A 15,333-nucleotide genomic window follows, 5' to 3' on the forward strand; every position below is an offset into this window, starting at 1 on the left:
CCTCAGGATTATTTAGGATGACAAAAAAAAAAAAAAAAAAAAAAGCTTTCTGTTTTGCTCTTTCCCCCTGCTGAAAACTACATTGAATTTTTGACTCAGGTCTGTCAAACTGATGAGTTTGACAGACCCTCTCATTCATTTTACACCCATCTAGTTCTAAAAACAAAAATGACTTTCTCAAATGAACAAACCCTTTCCAAAATACTCACAAAAGATTAAGTGACTGGCATTCTGTACAACACTCTAATTTCAGTTTGGATTAAAATGAAAGCTTGATTTGATTTTTCCATTTACTTGCAGGTAAAAACGGGACACCAATTTCCACAGATTACCTGTAGAATTTCAAAAATTGAACACCTACTGACACAGAGCCCGATTAGGACTGTAAGAGCAGTACATGACAAATATCCAGACTCATCATTGTCTTTAGAGAGGCAAGGTAAACTCTGAAATGACAAGTTAACATTCAAACATTGTCATGTTTGCATTCAAAGGCTCTGAAATTACTATCTGATACCTTTGTTTTGGCTAACAAGGAATTCTGTTTTTTTATATTTCTTGAATAAAAATCTTCCAACTGAAGTCCCTGTGCATTAGCCAGGCTGTCCTGTGCAGCGTCACTTCACATGGATTCATGCATATGGTTCTGATTTCATCAGATCAACTGCTTCACACAAGCATGAACCGCTGTGTTTTTCCAGTCATTATGAATATGCATAGTCAAGGGTGCATCATCAGTGTAATTGACCACCTTAAGACAGTTCTAGCAACACTCCTTTGTCTGTCAAATGACAACCTGGATGCAGCAGCCATCCAACTTTAAATGCAAATAATTAAAACAGAACAATCAACATCACATTACACTGCAATTTTCTCTCCAGTATAATGATATGCACAATAACCGAATGACTGCTTTTGGCAATGCTGTCAAACAACTGGCTGGAAGCAGTACATTCACTTATGGGTGTCCCTGGCTTACTGCAGTGTTCAAATTAGATTTTCATATCATCACAACATCACATCCCAACACAACCTTCCTTATGCTGTGTTGCTGCTGGCCCTAATCATGAGCTATTAATAAGTAAGTCTATATACAGCGTCAACATCGATCTTTAGCCAACTCCTCTCTAGTGATGAAGTAAAACCCCAGACCAGCATATTTCGATGAACTGTCCACCTCAGCTGCTGAGTTCTCTCCTCCTGAGTCTCATATGAGCAAGCCTCTTTTATGAGTGATCACCTAGCCATTCAGTCTCTGTGTAACCACCTCTCTGTACATGATAGAGATGTACACAAAGAGAAGTAGGATTACAAAGAAATCGTCCATGAACCCCAGGAGACCAAAAAGCGCCTCGGGGAGGATGTCGAGTGGTGAGGCCAGATAGGTGATTGCACCAACAAGGCAGAGAAGAATTCGAATCCTAAACATCCAGAAGAGGCCACCCACAGAAAACATCTCCCTAAAGGCATGACGAAGCAGGGTGGGCACATCTCGCAGCCTGTCCATGTACTGAAGAGACAGAGAGAAAAATGTTATTTTAAAAATTCTGTTCCAAATATATTCCCATAGATTATAATGCACTTTGCACATGATCTTTTTTGTGTCTACAAGCATTCTAAGCCCATAAATATCTCAAAATTATAGTTGTTATAGTCACAGATTTGTAATTTAATATACAAATTACAAAATATAGATATTGCATTAAGTAGGCAAAGTACTGCAGCCTAAATGTTTATCTAGTCATAGTGTACTCACAGATCGTGGCTGGCCTGAGAACCTGCGATTGTAATCATTAATGTCTCTTAATATAAGCTGAGGTTCTGCCTCGCCATCCTGGACCCTCTGAGGAGCTGCATGCTCATGAAAGAGTGGGAAGAGCAATGTTACCTGGACAAGGCAGTAATAAAAAAAAAATATTAGACTGAAACTGAAATGTATTTTGACAAACAATCACACACATCTTTATAAAAGAGGATCTAGCTTGGAGATCAGGTTAAGCATTGAACATCCAACATTTATTACACATCTCACCATTTGTCTGCAGATAGGGCAGTTAATAGCACCCAGCCAGGTACCATACCTCCAGTAGGCTATAATGCAGGAGCCTATGTAGGAATAAAAAAGCATTAAATAAAAAAAAATAAAAAAACAATTTTAAGAAATATACTCAACAGTTATGCCTCAGGTACTCTTTGATTATTAAAAGCTATTCTATAATCATTCTGATTTGTGCTTACTATGTAAACCTAAGCCTTTTCAGCTTATACCAGCAAAATATAGCAGTGAAACCAAAAAACTGAAGCAAACATGCTGTTGTTAAGCAGAATGGCTTAATATATTTCTAGCATCTTAACATCTTGTGTCTGCTCAAGTAAAAGTATGGCTTGGTTTAGTGGATACTATTAGGATCTGTAAAATCATCTTACCGCAGAAAAGGTGACCACAGTTTGTTTCCACTGGCAATACAGCCTGCTGTAAACACACTGGACAAGACATGTCTGTGTAATACTGCTGCCTGGCCTCTGCCTGAGGATTTTCATCCTGACAAAAAGAAATCAAATGCATACAAATACACTCATGAAAGTTTAATAATCATATAATAGATTATTGTAAAGTTCATGTCACTATTTTCCACATGTAAAATGTCTTAATTGGGAAATGGGTCCATTTTACTTTGACATGTACAGAACTTGTTCATGGTAGATTTTAAGAACTATAGCCTTTTTGCTACTTCCTGTCACTATTTTACATTATGCACTGTTCCCCATATGTCCTCCAGCTTTCTGATACTTTCAAGCCTTGAGACACTCAAAACAAAATACATTTTTATACAATTGTAAAGAAAAAATATGATTTTAAAGCTTGCTTTCCCTTAATGCAAAGATACATAAGCTGCAAACATAGTTCAGTTAGAATAAGAGTTCAACTAGTATTTGAAACTTTGCTGTTTTAATGAGCTGGATCAATTCTTTTTTGATGGTTTCATAAGCATTTTGAAACAAAGCTGTTATACAATTTGAGAAATACAAACTACAAAGACAGAATTTTATTATTAAGAAAATTCAAACAGGCTTTTATGATTTTTTTTGGATGTTATCTTTGTCATATTTGGGAAGAAAAGGTGGGGTTGTATTTGTCTGCATACCTGCTCAGTTTGGAGTTGTTGTCGAACAGCACGGACATGCTCTTGATTCTCAGGATGAATGTTCTGCTGCTCCTGCCTGCAAAGGTCAAAATGCATTTGGCATCAGGCATCCTTTTATATCCAATTATTGATTTAGTAAAAACCTTTGGGAATCTAATGCAAAACACTAAGCAAAGCTTTAAAACATTTTTTTTTTTTGGCCTAAAAAGCCATTTTAATGTCTCACCTTAGTTTTCCACAAATACCAGCCTGAATTTGTTGCTTACCTGCACAGCAGAGTGAGAAGACCTGCAAGGAAGGCAACACTGAGGACCACAACAAATAAGACCTGGTTGCTCACACCCTCAATGAGAGTGTCTTCATCATGGATCAGGTAGTCCAAGTCCTCACACTGACTGTCCTCCATCACCAACACTCATAGTCTACAAACACTAGGAAACAAAAAGACAACAAGAGTTGCTTTATTTTTAATGCTTCTATAGAATGAGTAAAATAAATAATTGTACATTAATAAAACACTAAATTCTCTGAACCACAAACAGAACCCTGCTGTGACCAATGTATAAAAAAAATGATGCCAAACAACAGTCTATCACTTGGGCTCAGTGTATTGTACCAGTTTGCTAAAACACTTCACAATGTCTTAATTCAAAACGAAAAATAGATGCATTAAAACCATTTGCATAATAAGCCAAGCTGGCTTGACTGAAGGCATAACACTTTATGTCAATGAATGGCAGGAAGGTTCTGTCATGTATTTCACTTCAAATGGTTTAGCAGGTTTCATATATGGGAACAAGCGGCATTTTCAGCTTTAAGCTTAGAGTTACCTTACAATTATTTCAGACTTAAGTTGGCCTAATTAATGAGTCTTATCGTTAGCTTACCAAACCAGCTAACATTACCAGAGGGGCTGGAGTCAACGTTAACTAGACACATTTCCAAGAGTAGCTGCTTATTAGCCATTGCCGTACCGAAATCAGAGAGTCGTGGTTGTTTACTTCGCTGACATTATCTATTAGCACTGTCTACCATAAGGCTACGTTTAAGTTGCTGCTATCCACACTGCTAGCGAGGCTTAGCGTAGAGTAGCCTGTACTTGCTTGTAATAATGCTCTGTGATTCATGGAGGAATAACGTTACTGCTGGCGTTAACAGCCACCGCAGACAGTTCCCCTGCCGCTGGAGAGTAGCTAGGGTTGTTTAGAAACACCGACTAAAGACAACAGGCTGCTCGTCTAAATCTACCGAGGCAGTATCGCTCATAAATCCCAAACATAGCCACCCGTTGACTGACCCGGGTCTGCCTGCTGCTCTTGGCAGCCAAAGAGTCACAGTATGAGACAAGAGCACAATCGGAAGACGACAACAAAAACGACTGCATACCAATCCATTGTGAAACACTCACCTCATCAATAACAAGTCCACCTTCCAACAAAGCATTAATTTGCAAACTCCATTCTCCGCCCAGAGACCCGAGAGGTTTCTTTCCACCGACAGCAGCTTTTAGTGCCTCAGACTGCCACGCTGTCAGCGAGTAGTGCCATGGTTGCCTTGTCTTCAGCTGATTTGCATCAGTTTTACATTCTGTTTTAGTTTGTTGCTTCCGCTGCTTTAGTTTTTCTTCTTCTTCTGGGTAAAGGGCCCGATGTAATCGTCTAATAGGCGACGTACTGTCGCCCTCCAGTGAGTACTTGGTGATTGGTAGTTGTTAAAAACAGACCTGACATTAAATTCCCTGCAGTTCAACACATTTTCTTAATCCAGGCGGGTCTTTTACTATATTCTGCAACAGTTTACTCAATCTGTTTTTTAACAACTACATCCATACACATCCCTGAGCCACAGATGACTCTTATGGTCAGACTATACAACTGCAGTAATATATCTCCTCATCAGTAGGTGGCAGGAGTGAGGTTTACATCCAGTGTAAATGTCTCTAAAAACACGAAGAAGTCATAGCACTAACACACCAGTACATAAAATACAGCTATCGACAGGTGGTGAATAAAGGCGATTAATTTGACCGTGTCGTATATTCCTTGAGGCAAAATGCCTCGTTATGCACAGCTGGTGATGGGCCCGGCGGGTAGCGGTAAGGTACGTTACTATTCACTTAGCCTGCTAGGCTATGCTAACAACAACGGCTAAAGCTCAGCGCTAAGGCATGAGGCTGTCCCGTCTCCCGGTCCACACACAACTGTAGTCAAAGTCCAGGTTATATCTGTCGTTTATTTGTTAATTGTTATTTTTTTTTATATATATTTTTTAAATTTCAGAGTACCTACTGCTCCACCATGGTCCAGCACTTAGAGGGCCTGAGCCGCTCAGTACAGGTGGTCAATTTGGATCCAGCGGCTGAGTACTTTGCCTACCCTGTCATGGCAGGTAAATTACAGCATGTATCTCCTTCACAGATAATTACAGTTAATTACTAAGATTACATCCTAACTATTTATATGAGCCAGAACAACCCGCCTACAATATAGAGACACGTGAAAACGATGTTATATTAGTGTTACATGATTCTATTGGATTTAGATGCTGTTTTAGGTCTAATTCAAGGACACTTAAGTAGGATAGATAAATGAGTCAGCTCACACAACATCCTAAACCTATTCTAGTGTGATCAGAGACAGTACAATTATTCTAACTGTACTAAAACTGTAGGAAAGAATGCACAATAAAATGTGTAGCTTTGTGATCACAGTTGAGACTGAGGGGTGTGTTCATTGGTATTTATTGCAGCGTGGTAATAAAGGAAGCCCATCTGAACACATATATCTGGCCACATTGAAATAAAATAAAAGATTATTAACCATGTTCTATTTTGTCTTATCTGCTGTTATAGTTAGTAGACTTGTGTTATTGTGAGCGACGTGACCACAGCCTGTTGTTTCCGTGTCCTCAGACATCCGTGAGCTCATCCAGGTCGATGATGTGATGGAGGACGACTCTCTCAGATTTGGCCCTAACGGAGGCCTGGTCTTCTGCATGGAGTACTTTGCTCACAACTTTGACTGGTTGGAGGAAAGCTTGGGTCATGTCGAAGATGACTACATATTGTTTGACTGCCCAGGTAAATGTCCGTGTAGTGTGAGATGTGACCTTGTATGTGAGGAGGTGAAGGGGAGAGATCTGATGGCCGCTCAGATGGGTTGGGTCAGTTCTGTTAACACACCCTGAGGTGCAGTTTTGACCATAGAATCCTTTTCCAGGTCAGATTGAACTATATACACACCTCCCAGTAATGAGGCAGCTCGTGGAGCAGCTCCAGCAATGGGAGTTTCGGGTGTGTGGGGTCTTCCTTGTAGACTCACAATTCATGGTGGAGTCTTTTAAGGTAACGCACAACCTCACCAGTATCTTCATCTGTACTTTTGACTCATCTCTCTGCACAAAAGGGCAGTGAATATAGTTCTGAAATCAAACTTCAAGTCTCACATCTTCCCTGTTCTTTAACTGCAGTTCATCTCAGGAGTCATGGCTGCCCTGAGTGCCATGGTGTCATTAGAGATTCCACAAGTAAACATCATGACAAAGATGGACCTGCTCAGTCCCAAAGCCAAGAAGGAAATTGAAAAGTAAGTTTCACATCCGTGCAGAACAACAGCATTGTAGTTCATGTGACACCTGCAGTAATGATTCACCTTTACCCTGGTATTAAAGTGAGAGTATTAGTGACAAATGTCAGTCTAACTGAATTATCTCTCAAATTTTTAATTATACATTCTATGACATTTATTAAAGAGATTTCTTTAACAGCAGTCTGTTATGTTTTTCTAAAGATAAACCTTGTAAAAGGAATAGCCTTTTTTTTTTTTTTTAAGAAAAAAACCCTTCCAAATTTTTTTTTTCTTTTGTTTTTCTCTAGATACCTGGACCCAGACATGTACTCAATGATGGAGGATACCTCAGATACCATCAGAAGCACAAAGTTCAAGAAGCTGACTAAAGCCATTTGTGGTCTGGTAAGTGTAGTCCATGATTTCATAGTGCATTTAGTTTGGCACCAGAATTTTGTATTCTGAAAATCTGTGTATTTGTCCAGATCGATGACTATAGTATGGTGAGGTTCCTGCCTTTTGACCGCACCGATGAGGAAGGTATTAACATTGTACTGCAACACATTGACTTCTCCATACAGTATGGAGAGGACCTGGAGTTCAAGGAGCCAAAGGTGAAAAATGACAAAAAGGCATAGCAGAAGTAACTTACAGAAGTAATGTAACTTATTACCTTGCTAAGTTATAATATTAATTAACTTACCCATTTTCCCATCCTTTCCTTTTCCACAGGAGGTTGACGAAGAGCCTGGTAACTTAAATTATGATGAGATTTTTCAAGATAAAGTGGACAGCTGAGGTAATGAGACTTTCTGTAGGAGGGGAAAAAAACATCTGAGGCTGATGAAGAATCAAAATTCACTGCATGAAGTCGAAATGGAAAAGGACACAAAAAGTGACAAGACTGAGGATCAAGAATATCTTGTATAAGTGTTTGTTTCTGTAAGCTGTTTTGATGACTCGACCCATTCATGCTTAATTATTTTTAATAGAGTGTTGATATTTAGATCTATTATTAAAAAACGTTTATTAATGGAATATTTTTTTAAATAAAATAATAAACCTACCGCCTGTGTGAAGGAAACTGGTGTGTTAGCGCCCTCGTGTGGTCGACACGCTACATGACACGTAGCCACTTCCTGTAAAACTGAAGGGTGGGACAGGCGGAAGCAGCGTCCTGCGGCCACAGTGTTTTTCTGTCGCTGAGCAGTTGCACTGATATTTATCACTCAACATGCCGGTGAGTACATCCTAAATGTTTGTCGACAAACAAACGACTTTATTGCGCATTTTAGAGAGAAAGAAGAAACGCAGGAACACCTCTGGGTGACACAGGGGCCTCCGAGTTAGTGCTAGCACAGCCGACTAGCCGCGTTAGCATATGCTCACAGTTAGGCGATGTTGGACGTGTCAGGAGTAAGATCACTGTTGTTATGTTATCAGATGCTTTATTCTACTGCGTAATCAGTGCATATTGGTAGTATTGGTACGGAACAACGTAATAGTTCTAACACAGTAACGTTAGTCCAGAACAGAGATGTCTGTACGGATGTCTGTCAGAAATGTCCCTAGTTGATAAATAGATCATCAGCCAAATGTATGTGTTGTTTTCAGGCGTATCATTCCAACCTGATGACCCCTGACACCAGGCTGGTGGGGAATATGGCTTTGCTTCCCCTCAAAACCCAGTTTAAGGGACCAGCCAGAGGAGACGGTAAGGCTATGTGGTCTCTTTAGCTACAGGAAAGTAGAGCCGACCCATATTGATCACAGAGACACACATGTTCAAGTCTGTGGCCAGGTTTTGTACAGACTTCATACTGTTTGACAAACCTGCTGCATGAACAAACTTCACTTCCATATATGGCCTGAAGAGTGCATCCTCACTGAACTTCTTTGTTTTCACACTCAGTTTCCAAATAAGTGTCTGCAAAACTAGGAAGTGTCTGTTTGAGCTAAACAGATTTTCTTGACCTTTTGGTGTTTGCCATCTAAAGTTGTTAGAATTCACAGAACATTCACAGGTTTGGGTCGACGGGCTTTACTTTGCCAATCAAAAATATGATGCGGTCGGAAAAACAGGAAGTGACCCTGTGCTTTGATAAAACAGTTTGATAACACTTGGTATATTCTGAGCTTAAACTGAGACCCTTGCATTTATTGCCACTGTTTTTCCATTCAGGCACAGACTATGATATCATCGATGAGGCTATCGGCTTCTTCAAGGCGAATGTTTTCTTTAAGAACTATGAAATCAAGGTAAGAAATTGACTGTGACTTGCATTACTAAGTTGCATTCATCCATTTAGGTCGATTATTGTGTTAAGAGGAAAATGAGCATTTGTGTGGAGAAAATCTACAGGATCTTGGTACTTGTAGGCATTAGACAGAACCAAATCTATCAAAAACAGAAATACAAAAACAATTTTTGTAAGTACATACTCTCTATTCTGTTTTCTCTTCCCCTTCTCTGTCTGTCATGAAGCAGTGGTGCACTTTGTTATTCCACATGCCCCAGCTTGCATCTTCCATTTTTCCCTCAGCACACTATAGTTACACAGAATTTAAACTATGCATTCATTTGGCTGGAGCTGAACGAATCACAATAATGTACTACATGTTGGAGACAGAATACACATCATTCATACTAATTCCAGAAATTTCAGTCAGTTGTGTGTGTCTGTGTGTGTGTTTCAGAATGAAGCAGACAGGACGCTGATTTATGTCACACTCTACATTTCTGAATGCTTAAAGAGGCTACAGAAGGTAAAATGAATATTTGCTAATATATAGAATTTACAGGAATCTGAAAAATATGTGCATATGTTTATTTAAAATGGTGCTAGTATGATAAGTGATCTAACCCTGCACATCGATGCATGTACGGTTGTTTACAGTGCAGCTCCAGGAGCCAGGGAGAAAAGGAGATGTACACTCTGGGCATCACAAATTTTCCCATTCCTGGGGAACCTGGCTTCCCACTTAACGCTATGTATGTTAAACCTGCAAACAAGCAGGAGGAAGGTGAGAACCAACAACATAAATTACATTTAGTACCTGTACAATTATCGAGGAGCTTTGCAAAGTTTAAAAAGAAAAAAGTGTCTTCCTCAATTAGACCTTTATTGTGATTGTTAACAGTGAACTGTTCAGGCCCGTTAGTAAGTATCACTACCCTACCCAGTACTCTGAATTGCAGCCAGTTTTCTTGTACCCTACTTATATTTCATCCAATTCCCAGCATGAAATAATAACAAGCCAAAAATAGCAATGCTGACCAGGGCCCCATCCATCCCTAGGACTGGAAGTGCTGTTTCATGCTTGTCACTTTCTGCTTTTTCTGACTTCTGCAGTTAAATGTGGTAGTACATACATTTAAGCAGTGCCTAAGGTCGTCTTTTCAAGTTTGGATGTGGCAGTGATGAATGTTGTTATTCTAAGGGGTGACCTTTCTCGTATAAAGGTGCCTACTGTTAAACAGTACTTGATGCTGTCATTGTTACAATACTTTTTCAGAGACTATGAGGGCGTACCTCCAGCAGATCCGCCAAGAGACCGGCTTGAGACTATGTGACCGTGTGTTTGACGCCCAGTCAGACAAACCCAGCAAGGTGAGTCCAACAGCTCTAATGTAACACAACCAGGCAATTGTTATTTCTGATGTGCTTTTAAACCATGGCAAGCAAGATGTACTAGTCACAGCAGCCTGACCCACGTTTTGTGGTTACTCATAATATGATTACTAAGTTACGCATCTAATGTGGTTTCAAGTCCAGGTTTTAATAGAAATCAAGGCGGCTTATTTGAAAAGTTTCCAGGGGTCCAGTAAATCTGGACTAAACTAACCTGCACATAAGTAGAGTGCAACTGTTCCACGAGCTTTTCTTAACAGAGATTTGTTTCTTTCAGTGGTGGGTGTGCTTTGTCAAGAAGCAGTTCATGAACAAAAGTCTGTCAGCTCCCGGACAGTAAACAACTCAGGACCTACAGTTTCTATTCTACACCTGCAAGATGGATGCATTATTCTTTGGGTGGGGTGGGACGGGTCTGTTTTGTGTCGCTAAGTTGATTTTATACTTTTGAGTTCAAAGGGTATGTCTGGATGTTGATCATATTGAGCTGGTGCTTAATTCAATAAAACAATCATACTGGTAAGGAAGTAATGTGGTACTGTGTTTTCTTCCTATAGCATGTTTTTGTTTATGTAAATCATACATTCACTGAGTCATGAATAACAGTTCCTCTGAAGAAAGTAAATTTATACTTCAGTGAGCTGTAGACACATCTTCAGAATATGAAGTGCAGAAAGACAGCAAGAGTTTTCCAAATCAGTCAACAATACCAACGCTGAGTATTATTACTTGTTTTCACAATCTACCATTGATCTCAAAAGCAGATTCTTTATATTGTTGCTACTCGTCAAATAGTGTCCTTGCTAAGCAGTACTGTTCAGCCCTGAAGGTGTTTGAAGTACTAACTGTGCCTCTTACATAGGAAAGGTAGATTCATTTCTCTCTCCTTCTGCTCAAGGAGAAGGACAAATACAGTTTATATTCACAAAGCTTTAATACTCCATGTTCCATTACAAAAATACTAATGTGTTGTTTTTGGTTTGTTGGCAACATTTCTAAGTGTACAAAACAAACATCAAGGTGCAGTGCGCACTAAAGATTGTTTTCCTTCCTGGCAGCCAAAGTTAAGGCTTTTAGCAAAAGAGCACTTTCATTGTAGAACATGCTGGATGTGCAAAAAAGGAAAGCCGGTGTCTGTATTAACTCTTTAATGACTGCAAATACTACAAAAATTGCATAATTGATTAAACAATAAACTGCATGGCTCAGTGTAGCAGGTTGAAAACAAAGAGGCCTCCAACATGCATCATAAAATAGTTGTACTCAAAATAAATAGACATAAGTAAACATTTGAAAATTGTGCATTTATCAAACAGGATTTTTTTTTTTTTCCAGAATTCTGAAGATAACAGATAAAATAACAGACTGGATAATTCATCTTCCTGTCAGTGAAGTGCTTCAGACTAACCAGAAAGTGTGTCTTATGTAGCTGAGGGTGGAAACCTAAAAAAATAACATAGGGACATTCGGCAGCAAGAATGTTGTTGCCACTTAACAATGTTCATTAAAAAACTGCCAAAATGCAAGATAAAAATGAATAGGGAAACACATGACTGCTCCAAACCGCAGAGCCAATGGCACTAATATTAATGGGTTTATAAACATTTTTCTTCCAAGCCTTATTTCTTCTTTGGGTAATTATTTGATGTTGATAAGCTTGTGGCCGATGGTCTTCGAGGTGACTGAAGTGTAACCAGCTGTCAAATCCCCTGTTCAGTTTGAACCTAAAACAAAATCATCTCAGTTTAGTCCTAAATTGGCTGAAACTGTGTAAAACTAAGGCACAGCTTTACAAGGAAAGACAGCCTTTAAATTTCCTTTCATAATTAATAAACTATCCATCCATCACCTAAATGAGAACCCTAGCTTCATATCAAGTGACTTTGGAATGTAATTCACTGTTTTGTAAATTTTATTTTGGGGGATTTAAGGATATGATCACCATTTTTCCCATCAAACTACAATAAACCATAAAAAGAAATTGAAAATATGGTTTTAGAATTCTTTGATGAATTTACTGAAAATCAAAAATTAAATTACTGAAAGTTTTTGCTGTGGTAGGACACTGGTCAGAAGATTTCTGCTTGACTTAGCTATCCCTGAGACAAACTGAATTTATTGGGCACAGTTCACAACAGCGCAAACCTGTGACAGGTGGTGGTACTTACTGTGTTGATGATTGAAGCAAGGCCTTAGTCAAAAGCCATTTCTTGACTCCTCCGCACACAGCGTGCCACCTTCTTTTTAAAAATCCCTCTAGGGTCCTCCCTCCACTCTTTCTGCAGGGTGTAACATACACAAAGCTATTCAAAAACCTCTCCAGTGTAAACCTTACTTCCTCCTGTGCTTTTTTCCCCCCTTCCTGTTTCTTGGCCACACATTTTGCACAAGACATTCAGCTGGCTGATAAATGTTTACTTTGCATATTTGACTTTGAACTATTGCCTTTTTCTGTCTTGAGGCAGCATCTTCGAATAAAAAAATAAACCAAAAAAAAGGATATATCTCTTTATTTTATTTTAATTGGACCCATGTGACTCAGCCCACTGTGTTTGATTTACATTAGAAAAGCAAGACTAACTGTTGTGCAGTTTGTTTGTACATTCAAATATGTCGCACTGGCAAAAAAAAAAAAAAAAAAATCCTGCAAACTAACCCCAACTAGACAGTCTTCTTTTGCATGAAAGCAGGTACTTACAGCTGCATCCACATTAGCAGGAGAATCACCATTAGGGTCTGCCAACATGGATATAACACTGATCATAATAGTCTCCACTGTATGAACCGGCAGCCAGCGCTCCTCAGGCTTCTCATAGCCATACTTGTCCTCACCAGGTTCGTGCAAGATGGAGATGCAAACATCGCCATTTTTTGCAACTAACAGAAAAAAAAAACAATATACATAGATTACTGACAAATTTCCACTTCAGTACAAGAACAATGTAATTACAATTCAGTACAAGATATGATACTAAAACTATGAACTTGTTAAAAAGTGGTGCAAGGCAAATTAAATACACTTGCTGACACAGCTAGTTAGAGACTTTAAAATTGAAGTGGGGCTTATGTCATATACCTTTAGCTGCAAACTGATATAGTACCCAGTGCACTTGATTAAAACACCAATACTACAATTTGTGACCACTACCTCTTTTCTGAATATGTTAAACATTAAGGATCAAATATTGCCTTAGTCATTCAAACTAAAAGTGATTCAAACTAAACATATAAATGTCCGTTTTGTAAAATTCAGCCATGTTGGTTAAATTTTGACTGTTTTACAATAAACATAACTTAGCTCAACATGTCTACTTCATATAAATCATCAGAGACGCATAGCTAATTAGCAAACAACAGCTAAATCACATACCATTTTTAATGACCAAATTATACATATTCGCTATTCAATAACACAAGAAAGTATATTTATAGAACAATTCTGGACAGTGAACAGAAGCACTGGGCAAACCCTTAATTCTTTAATACTTACATACATATATACATATAATTCCCCAAAGAAAACAACCAGATTCAGGTGAAAACATAAGGTCAAAATGACATTACCTGACTGCATTGCCCATAACACAGTATTCAATTAGAATAATGCTATAAATTGATATGGATCGATTTATACCTTTTATAAATTTATAGATTCTGTGACTGGATGTTAAGTTTGCTATTTGGTTGACATTACATAGAGGGACAGAACAGGATGGAGTCGGCAGAAAGAGCACTGGGCATAAGGATCTATATCTGTATAAATGTCACATTGTCCTTAGGGGCTGAACTAAAAGTCTGATAGTAGAATCGCCCCTGACTTTTCGTTACGTACTGATCATCAGCTGCCCTGAGTTCTAAAGATTGATATCTATATCACACCCATATCACTGCACCTCATTTTCATGATCACTGACAGAAAATGATCTAATTCTGAATAGAGAGAGAGAGTAATAATAGATACAATAGCCTGAGAAGTTGGTTCTTACCGTTTGGATGCCAGATTTCAGTGATGAACTTCATCTTTGGAGGCCTCAAAGGATAGTCATGTGGGAAGGTTAAGATGGCTTTGAAGAAACCTCCTTCACTACAAATGAGAGAGTATGGTGTTCAGATAAAATCCAGCTCAGCCAGAATTCAACACCGGTGAACCTGTGAATGATTACACTCACAATAACGTGTCTTGGGGCCCGATGATGACCACTTCCCACTGATAGATGTCATCATCATCTACAAGACCTGCAGAAAATCCTTCCACTGGGTTCTTGTTGAGTTCTGAAATTTAACATGACGAAAATGTCTTTACCAAACAGCTTCAAATGACACAAATCAACTAACTATTCGCACATGCTCTGGCCTGTTTGGTGATTTGGAAATGTTACCACTGGCTACCACGTGCACTTAAACTTTGCTGTCACAGCTATGTGTAGAAAAAAACCAAAAAACACAAACATGAATCAAGTGAAACGCAGCTGTGGCTCTCCTGCGTCTGACACTTTGCCTGCTACAGTAGAAATAATGCCACAAACCAGCTGTGTGTTTAGTAGTTGAGTCGGCTAACTCACCTGCTAACTGTTTACGCAGTAACAACGAGGACTGCTCCGTCATTTTCTAGTTATCTTTTTAACTCTATATTCACTTACGCCGACTAAACCTTTCAGTGTTTGAACAAAACATCGGGTAAAAAAAAGTAAAAAAGCAACGTCCACGTTTTCTCCTCTCACTGTCAGTGACAACAAAAAAGGAAAAGAAATGAAACCAAAGAGGAAATGAAACTTTTTTAATCCCTCCGTAAGGTCGTTCAGGCAAACCTTGCCTTCAGGACGTGTATTTTCTGCCAGTTTAGTGAAAGTTAATGTCAGCGTTTGGCCATGGTTAAGACATGGGTAATTTCGTCCTACAAAAGAGCTGCTGTATCTCTCTCACAGCCATAGATGTGTTGTCTGTAAGCTAAAACTCAGGGAAAAGTCAGCTGCATACGTATTTCTTTGT

General features: G+C 38.9%; 4 protein-coding genes across 8 annotated transcripts; 2 read left to right on the top strand and 2 right to left on the bottom strand.

Annotated features, from left to right (window-relative positions):
- Positions 1-803: 803 nt before the first annotated feature.
- On the bottom strand, positions 804-4,761 carry rnf170 (ring finger protein 170). Of its 4 annotated transcripts, none has more exons than XM_026296797.1 (7): positions 4,555-4,761; positions 3,413-3,577; positions 3,147-3,222; positions 2,428-2,542; positions 2,033-2,106; positions 1,757-1,888; positions 804-1,510 (listed from the first exon to the last, which is right to left on the bottom strand). In XM_026296797.1, the coding sequence occupies exons 2-7, from the start codon at positions 3,550-3,552 to the stop codon at positions 1,241-1,243; spliced, it is 807 nt and encodes a 268-aa protein (XP_026152582.1). In that variant the 5' UTR covers positions 3,553-3,577; positions 4,555-4,761; the 3' UTR covers positions 804-1,240. The 4 variants fall into 4 exon arrangements, with proteins under 4 accessions (XP_026152582.1, XP_026152585.1, XP_026152584.1 ...); XM_026296800.1 differs by lacking the exon at positions 4,555-4,761 and adding an exon at positions 4,250-4,437; XM_026296799.1 differs by lacking the exon at positions 4,555-4,761 and adding an exon at positions 4,121-4,437.
- A 326-nt stretch (positions 4,762-5,087) lies between these two features.
- gpn3 (GPN-loop GTPase 3) lies at positions 5,088-7,775 on the top strand. Of its 2 annotated transcripts, none has more exons than XM_026298274.1 (8): positions 5,088-5,246; positions 5,426-5,534; positions 6,058-6,225; positions 6,365-6,489; positions 6,615-6,730; positions 7,021-7,117; positions 7,198-7,326; positions 7,445-7,775. In XM_026298274.1, the coding sequence occupies exons 1-8, from the start codon at positions 5,199-5,201 to the stop codon at positions 7,508-7,510; spliced, it is 858 nt and encodes a 285-aa protein (XP_026154059.1). In that variant the 5' UTR covers positions 5,088-5,198; the 3' UTR covers positions 7,511-7,775. The 2 variants fall into 2 exon arrangements, with proteins under 2 accessions (XP_026154059.1, XP_026154060.1); XM_026298275.1 differs by having other exon boundaries at positions 5,109-5,241.
- Positions 7,776-7,805: 30 nt separating this feature from the next.
- On the top strand, positions 7,806-10,871 carry arpc3 (actin related protein 2/3 complex, subunit 3). Its single transcript, XM_026298276.2, has 7 exons — positions 7,806-7,952; positions 8,327-8,426; positions 8,895-8,971; positions 9,410-9,478; positions 9,610-9,736; positions 10,229-10,323; positions 10,622-10,871. Exons 1-7 carry the CDS (start codon positions 7,947-7,949, stop codon positions 10,682-10,684), a joined length of 537 nt encoding a protein of 178 aa, XP_026154061.1. The 5' UTR covers positions 7,806-7,946; the 3' UTR covers positions 10,685-10,871.
- Positions 10,872-11,477: 606 nt separating this feature from the next.
- On the bottom strand, positions 11,478-15,113 carry LOC113124120 (ubiquitin-conjugating enzyme E2 G1-like). The gene is made up of 6 exons (XM_026296574.2): positions 14,907-15,113; positions 14,514-14,616; positions 14,331-14,428; positions 13,043-13,221; positions 12,513-12,623; positions 11,478-12,068 (listed from the first exon to the last, which is right to left on the bottom strand). The coding sequence occupies exons 1-5, from the start codon at positions 14,947-14,949 to the stop codon at positions 12,537-12,539; spliced, it is 510 nt and encodes a 169-aa protein (XP_026152359.1). The 5' UTR covers positions 14,950-15,113; the 3' UTR covers positions 11,478-12,068; positions 12,513-12,536.
- Positions 15,114-15,333: the final 220 nt, after the last annotated feature.

This window comes from Mastacembelus armatus, chromosome 12, assembly GCF_900324485.2.
Source record: "Mastacembelus armatus chromosome 12, fMasArm1.2, whole genome shotgun sequence".
Lineage (NCBI taxonomy): Eukaryota > Metazoa > Chordata > Actinopteri > Synbranchiformes > Mastacembelidae > Mastacembelus > Mastacembelus armatus.